Raw genomic sequence first — 8164 nt, forward strand, 5'->3', positions numbered from 1 at the left:
ACTCTGTTCATAAATGTCAATTGTCGAGGAATTTAACTTCTTTTTTCTTGGATTTCCTTAGTATGTAAATCGGCTATAAACAAAGACTCTTGTGCATTAGAGAAGGGGTCTGGAAATGGGTAGACTCTTGTGCATTAGAGAAGGGGTCTGGAAATGGGTGATATTGTGGGTAGCTTGGAACAGACTACTTAGGCCAAGAGTGATATCCGGCTTCTAGTGCTGTAGAATCTGATTTGACGTTTCTATGGTTAGTACTTAATTTGCTGTTGCTGGTGCCCTATGATATCTGAGTCACTTTCTTGGCCTTGAGGGTGGTCACCAACAATGGCTTTTTTTCAGCTTCTCATGGGTTAGATAACTAGAAGTTAAATGTTGCATTATTGTGGAAGAACCCATAAGGACTTCCTTAGAGGGGATGAGGGATGCCATGGAAGAAATTAATCAAACTCTGCATAATTAATTGCGACGATGGACAGAAGGGATGGGGAGACAGGAATAGTATTGAGGATTAATATCAGAAGAGAGACAAATTGACGTGGTAATAAAACTCCTTTTGCAGGGAACATTAATAGGATGATGGGCCTTTCATGGAAATCATGGAAATCAAGGTAATGAAGATATAAATCATATTGATTAGTGGCTGCTTAACAGAATTTTGATGCCCAAGTTTTATGGGGTAGATGAAGAGACTAAACAAAGGGCTTGGATTAGTACATTGCCATGTTTTCTTCAATTAAATCCCATCGAGGACTGTTGGAAATATCTGATATTTCACCCAAACGCCTATCTGATATCTGATTTTGCATCAATATCACAGTCTCTTTTTTCCACTCAACATAAATGACATTGAATACACAGCAACAAACAGGCAAATGAATATTTTGGCAATACCAACAGTACACATCACTTTAGAATCTCTACAGATTCACTTCGTAGAGCTGTCACAACACTCAATGATTCAGAACAATAGCACTCCTTACAGAGAATACAATACTAATTACAGTGTTGATAATATCGGCGATATATCGCCGAATATCGGAAATATCGTGATATTTTCGGCGAGCCGATATATCGCCCCGAAAATATCGCGATATTTTCGGGTCCCAAAAATATCGCGCGATTTCCAAAATATCGGCGATATTTTCGAAAATATCGCACGACAATCTAAAATATCGCCGGACATGTTTTTCCGCGATAATTTTTTTTAAATACATCTCACTTTAATCTTACGCACTCCATCCCATTTCCCAAATAAACACATTTATCCACGTAATTATTACGCCGTAAGGCGTTCCCTCTGAGAAAGACATCCCTAGAATGTGACGTGTGCGATCCTGAACCATTGATTATGTGTGTTAGATGATTGGAGTGTTTTCTGCCGTTCGTTTACTCTGTTTTTTCATAGAAAAATGGTTTTTTTCCCATGGTAATGGGCCATGAAAGGCCAGGCCTGGCCTGCTGGCGATGAGACTCTTCGCAGAAACTGCCTGCTGGCGATGAGACTCTTCTGCTGGCAGTGACACTCTTCGCAAAGACTAAGCAGTAGAATGGTGTCTAGAAACTAGCGAAATTCAGAGGAAGAAGGATACTTGTGGGAGGATATGAGACCAATATTGGAGAATCATGGTAGAGGAAGTGATAACTCAAGGAAAGATAATTATTTTTTAGGTGACCTAAAGAAGTCAGGCATAGAGATAGAGAAAATAATGGGTCTGTAACCTACTCTTCCTAATAGTGATTAGCATATGCATGGACCCTTGTCTCATATGGATAGACCTATGATGAGTTAGAAGGAGAGATGACCTCCTAGAAGGGTAGCCTTCTTTTCTCCTTGTTGTCTTTTTTTATCTAATTAGTTCGATGACAAATTATTCCCAATTCCTTTTTTCGTTCTTGCTTTTTTAGTGATTTCCTTAGCCTGTAAATATGAAGGATGTTTGGCAGAATGATGTTTTTCTTAATGTAGGAATCTGAAGAGCACCAACCATCTTCTCTTCTGCAATCAAGTATTTTGTCTTAAAATATCATAGATACTTCCACTGAGACATCGTCTTTGCTGCAAAGTAGTCAAGTTGCATTAGGACATAAACGTGTAATGGTTCGGCCTCCTCACCTGAAACATCAAAATCATAACACAAATTCACAATCAAGGTTGAGAACACTTCAATTTTATGTTCCTGGCCACAACAATTCCAGTTCTGGCTTAGCATATTCATTCAATTTAACTCATTTTGTTGGTCACCCTGTGGCTTCAGCGAATGACTCTAGGTTAATAGGTACACAAATACCATTAGGAATGTTACCAAAATCTCCGGCAAATTCTGGATCTTCCCTTGGCTCTGATCCATGCCATGGATTTTTTATAGCCATCTACCACATAAGCTTCATTTAGATCCCCTGATGAGGGCAATAGTGTCCACTTGAAATGTTGGGACATTTCTACATTCTAACACAATTCATATGCATAGCGTATAACACAATTATGGATAGCAGCGAAAATCTACATACTAAAATCATGCTACTTTGTCACTGGATTTGATTGGCAAATCCTCATACAATGTGTATGACAAGTCACATAGGCTTGGAAGGGCAATGTTTGATGATTCCCCTAAGTCCTCATTTGGGTTTGAGAAGGATGGTGGGATGCCTACACAACATACAGTATGTTCAGGTTTTTTTTATCTAAATGTTTCGGATGAATCTTTATTTGACACTTAACATTTCAAATGATCTTCATGACCAAATGCCAATGTAAAAGAACTAAGCTGCAACCGCTGCAGAGGCAAGGAGGTGAAGGAGAGAGCTCAAAAGAGGCAAATATCCCTAGTTAAGGTTGCAACCATGCTGGTTACACGCTCTAGCTATTGGATTTTAAAGAATGAGGATTTTTGTTTTTTTCAGTTCCTGGAAAAGCATTCCAAAGTGTATCAATTTTTGGATCTATGTAAGCTCAATTTGGATCTTAAAGAATGTGGATTTTTGTTTTTTTCAGTGCCTGGAAAAGCATTCCGAAGTGTATCAATTTTTGGATCTATGTAAGCTCAATTTTGTATTATTTCTACATTCATTAATCTAAGTTTTGTTAAAGGATTCACTTCAGTTTTTTTAAGTTTCTACCAATAGTCCAAAGATAATTCTACCATAAATACAAGAAACGTGGTTGGTTTGCCCAAATCTCTTGGTTTTAATGCCAAAGACAATGTTGAATCTTGGTTTAAAATTTAAATGCTAAAGGAAATGCAATGTGAAGATATCTAATAAGGAAATTGGGTTGACAATGAAAAGATAAATCTGGAATAAGCATCATACAGAATTAATGCAAAAATTTTGGTTTAAATGTTAAAGACAATGTAATGTTAAGGGCTTTGTGTCTATATATAATCTAATAAGGAAACTTAGTTGATAATGAAAACAATATATATAGAATGACCAGCATGCATAGACAACAATGGTGCTTTTCATCATAAGGAATCCAATAAAAATTCTAGAATTAGTGCTTTGCATCGTGAGGAACCGGTAGAAATTCTAGGCTACAGTTATATGGACAGAGTCCAGACGGAAAGACTCACCAGCTGTCTTTGACTATGTAATTACCAGCGCTTTATATAGCTGGGGCTATCTAATTACCACTGTTAGTTTGACTTGCCTGAAACTCAACAAAAGTTTGGAAACCCAATTATATTAGATATAATATATTCAAATTCTTTCAAAACAATGAGAGACATTAAATTTGGCAAGGTTTCGAGTTTTTTCAAGTGGTATACTTATTGGCAAGGTTTCTAGTTTTTTTAAGTAGACATTCAAAAGATTTCAAGGGAGTTTTGAACTTTTCTTTGAGTTTCTAAATTGAAGGGGGAAGGACCAGCATCGTAAGTAATCCAATAGAAATTCTAGATCACTGTTATATGGACAGAATCCAGATAGAAAGGCTCACCGTCTTTGACTATGTAATTAGTCGCTCTTTATATAGTTGAGGCTATCTAATTACCACTGTAGTTTGACAGTCCATCTCTGTGTGTGTGAAAGGATACATTAAATTTTCTCTCAAGACAGCAATCCCCATTTCCTTTTGTTACAATATATAGCATTGACATTATCCTCTGAAGTTGGAGTAGGGAAAGTCTCTCCACCTAATTTGTTATGTCCTTTTCTGGAATCTCAAGAGTCAAGCATGTGTTGTTTTAACAATTCCTTACAAAATAATAAATGGCAACCTCTGGTTTCTCTCTTTGTAAATTTTTGCATTCTGTAGTCTATGTTTGATCATTGTTTGTTCATTTTCCGTTGGTATTTGAAATGTTCTTGATAATGTATCTGAGGCTTCCCAAGACAATAATTCCTCCATGGTTTTTACGCCGTAAGGCGTTTCCCTTTGAAATCAACTTTCCTCTTGGGTTACGTGTACATTTCTGAGCCTTTGATTTAAGTGTTAGACGATGAAAATAATCTCATCCATCCAATTGATTAGACGGGTATACGATGAGACCCTGCAGATAGACGGTTGCCCTCGCTCGACGCTATGCTACTTCCAGGTGCACTTGCCCTCGCTCGGCGATACTATATTCCAGGACCCTGGATCTGTGGAAATCGGCTTCAGGAGGTAGAAGGAAAAGAATCAAGATGCCGAGGGGAACTCTGGAGGTGCTGCTCGTCAACGCCGAGGGGCTGCAAAACACTGATTTCCTCTGTAATATATTATCATCCGAGCCGATCTCTTGCGTTTTAGGCGATCTGATAAATCTTTGGATTCGAATATTGCTAATGAGACAGCTGAATTATGTGTTCTGGTGTATGTTCAGTTGGATCTTTGATTTAATTTTTCTCTAATGTGGCTGTGGTTGCAGGTAACATGGATCCCTATGTCATTATCCAGTGCCGAACTCAGCAACAGAAGAGCAGCGTTGCGTCCGGTGAGTATGCATATTCATATGGTTTTAGCCGTGTATTGAGAACATGGCTGACTATACTCCGCCTGCAACCCTTCATAATGATCTTTAGTGGAAATCTCTATTTCAGGGGAGCCAATTTTGGGGTCGGCTGGGCAGAAGGTAAATCGAATTTTTCCGTGTCAAATCCCGCCTGGAAAACCTTTAGTACTCATTTTGATTATCAATCACCTTCCACGAAGGAGAGCCTTAGGGAATCCTACATAGTAAGCCATAAACCAACATTTTTACATAGAACTTGGGGAGTCTGCAATTCTCAATGTGGATTTAGTTTTTCATTTATGTTTTTCAGGCCAAGTTTTATCCGAGTATCTTTTCTCAACTTCCTCTGTTCAGGTAAGAGGCTACATCACATCCTGTGATTTTATGCTCCGTAATTTCCTTTCTTTTAATGGTTTGTTTGCAGCGTTCAAACACTTGATTTAGACTTTCTGTTTTTTAACCTCTTTTGAATGGTTTGTAAATATCTTTTATGATCTTCACTTATATTTTAATGATCTGATTCCTTTTTCAATGCAGTGGCTATTGACGGGTTTTGACTTTGGCTTTGGTTTTTCATATCAGATACTATATCAGGTATTCCAGTGATCTCAGTGATCTCAGACCTTCAAGATTCAGGGTTTCCAGTTTGACACGCGCATTTTTGTTGAGAAAATTAAGATGTTCAAGATTTTAAAACATCTTGTAGGCACCTGATAATGATCATTCCTTCGATTTGCACTTGACTCTAGCTAACCTAGAGCATTAGCTGCGATGAAATGTTTTATTGAACAAAGAAAATCCTTTCTGATGGACCATTGCAGAATAACTTGATTGGTTAGGTTCTCAACGTTATACCTCATTGCTTTTTTGACCTTAGGATACCAATCCATGTCATCATATCTGAAGTAATATACCATTCTAATCTGTGTAGGACTTTATCAAAATCAATCTTGAGGAGCAGATCTTCTTGATGAATTTCTCCAGCCCACTAGATAGTTTTCAAGCTTAATTTTTTTGTGGTTAATGCCTCTGCAGAAGTCTTCAATGCCCTTTGTTGAATCCAAACTTTCTTGGGTGTGTTGAGAATGCTTTGGGCATACGAGAATGGCTGGAATCTAATGGTCACCAGTAGAACTGAGTTCCCTCTGCGAACCTGAATTTTGTTTTTGCATTCCCGGAAGCATTAACCTGCTCGCATACCCCACTGTGCCAATACCAAAATCCAAACAGGATTTAGTTTTTCATTTATGTTTTTCAGGCCAAGTTTTATCCAAGTATCTTTTCTCAACTTCCTCTGTTCAGGTAAGAGGTTACATCACATCCTGTGATTTTATGCTCCGTAATTTCCTTTCTTTTAATGGTTTGTTTGCAGCGTTCAAACACTTGATTTAGACTTTCTATTTTTTAACCTCTTTTGAATGGTTTGTAAATATCTTTTAATGATCTTCACTTATATTTTAGTGATCTGATTCCTTTTTCAATGCAGTGGCTATTGACGGTTTTGACTTTCGCTTTGGTTTTTCATATCAGATACTATATCAGGTATTCCAGTGATCTCATCATATCTGAAGTAATATACCATTCTAATCTGTGTAGGACTTTATCAAAATCAATCTTGAGGAGCAGATCTTCTTGATGAATTTCTCCAGCCCACTAGATAGTTTTCAAGCTTAATTTTTTTGTGGTTAATGCCTCTGCAGGAGTCTTCAATGCCCTTTGCTGAATCCAAACTTTCTTGGGTGTGTTGAGAATGCTTTGGGCATACGAGAATGGCTGGAATCTAATGGTCACCAGTAGAACTGAGTTCCCTCTGCGAACCTGAATTTTGTTTTTGCATTCCCGGAAGCATTAGCCTGCTCGCATACCCCACCCTGCCAATACCAAAATCCAAACAGGATTTAGTTTTTCATTTATGTTTTTCAGGCCAAGTTTTATCCGAGTATCTTTTCTCAGCTTCCTCTGTTCAGGTAAGAGGCTACATCACATCCTGTGATTTTATGCTCCGTAATTTCCTTTCTTTTAATGGTTTGTTTGCAGCGTTCAAACACTTGATTTAGACTTTCTGTTTTTTAACCTCTTTTGAATGGTTTGTAAATATATTTTAATGATCTTCACTTATCTTTTAATGATCTGATTCCTTTTTCAATGCAGTGGCTATTGACGGTTTTGACTTTGGCTTTGGTTTTTCATATCAGATACTATATCAGGTATTCCAGTGATCTCAGACCTTCAAGATTCAGGGTTTCCAGTTTGACACGCGCATTTTTGTTGAGAAAATTAAGATGTTCAAGATATGAAAGATCTGTCAATGTGTTTAATTCTAAGCAAAATTCCATGCATAGTTTTTCCAGTGATCTCAGGCCTTCAGGATTCACGGTTTCCTGCTTGATGCACCCATTTATGTTGAGATATTTTAGATGTTCAAGATTTGAAATGTCTGTCAATGTCTTTAATTCTAAGCAAGATTCTGGATTTGTGTTGATTTATATGTGCAGTGGCAATGTCTATCCGCTTGTGATTGCTGCACATCCATCAGAACCTAATCAGTTTGCCATTGGGTTGACTGGGCGTTGTCTCAACACCAGCTTGTAGAATTTCTTCCATGTTCACATTGTCACCCTACAGCAGGGAAAACCAGAGAGAGCTGTTGAAAAGGAACATGAGAGTTTGCAAAGGCAAACAGGATGGAGGAAAAAAGAAGGGACACATGGATCAGTTTTATAAACATCGGGCATCTTCCAGAAAAATAAGTAAGATACTTCTGTCCTAGGAAGTTCACAGATTTATATTATGTAAGAACAAGAAACCAAAGACAAAGTTGCAAACTTATGATTTTCTTGGGTTAAAAGTTCATGTGTATAATCATTGGTGTGTATGCATTAGCAGCTTGTAGTTGAGCTTTCTGATACGGATTTATTATATAGACAACAAGGCTCCATTTTTATATCACCCAGAAGACACAAAAGATATAAATCAGTAACAAAGGAGGCCAATTAAAAATCTCTGTAACCCAATTAATTGTGTAAAATGAAGAATTGAAAATCGTATCATAACTCCAATATATGGAAGATGTGAGGAAGCAGTTCGATCATAAAAAACAGAAAAAAATAAAGACTGAATACAATATCTTGCTACTAACTATTAACATCTGTGGATAACATAGCATCCAGAGTAAATAACATTCATACTGATCATAAAGACATGATACACAACTCCTTTACAATGAAGAAATAACA

At 37.4% G+C, this 8164-nt stretch overlaps 1 protein-coding gene and 1 long non-coding RNA gene across 2 annotated transcripts; both read left to right on the forward strand.

Annotated features, from left to right (window-relative positions):
• The first annotated feature begins 4499 nt into the window (after positions 1–4499).
• LOC149225139 (elicitor-responsive protein 3-like) lies at positions 4500–6100 on the forward strand. Its single transcript, XM_089376943.1, has 5 exons — positions 4500–4687; positions 4845–4910; positions 5017–5048; positions 5239–5282; positions 5466–6100. Exons 1-5 carry the CDS (start codon positions 4621–4623, stop codon positions 5473–5475), a joined length of 219 nt encoding a protein of 72 aa, XP_089233069.1. The 5' UTR covers positions 4500–4620; the 3' UTR covers positions 5476–6100.
• A 330-nt stretch (positions 6101–6430) lies between these two features.
• Positions 6431–7502, forward strand: LOC149225140 (uncharacterized). The gene is made up of 3 exons (XR_016247637.1): positions 6431–6895; positions 7080–7135; positions 7424–7502. It is a non-coding gene; the product is annotated as an uncharacterized LOC149225140 (long non-coding RNA).
• The last annotated feature ends 662 nt before the right edge of the window (positions 7503–8164 follow it).

This window comes from Pinus tabuliformis, chromosome J (assembly GCF_031772625.1).
Source record: "Pinus tabuliformis cultivar Carrire ecotype Pingquan chromosome J, CPIR1, whole genome shotgun sequence".
Taxonomy (NCBI): domain Eukaryota; kingdom Viridiplantae; phylum Streptophyta; class Pinopsida; order Pinales; family Pinaceae; genus Pinus; species Pinus tabuliformis.

Bases quoted from the DNA above. Each gene is read 5' to 3' on its own strand.
- LOC149225139 (XM_089376943.1), top strand. From the start codon at position 4,621: ATGCCGAGGGGAACTCTGGAGGTGCTGCTCGTCAACGCCGAGGGGCTG. The intron at 4,911-5,016 runs GTGAGTATGCAT...TCTCTATTTCAG, and splicing joins GAAGAGCAGCGTTGCGTCCG to GGGAGCCAATTTTGGGGTCG. The intron at 5,049-5,238 runs GTAAATCGAATT...TATGTTTTTCAG, and splicing joins TGGGGTCGGCTGGGCAGAAG to GCCAAGTTTTATCCGAGTAT.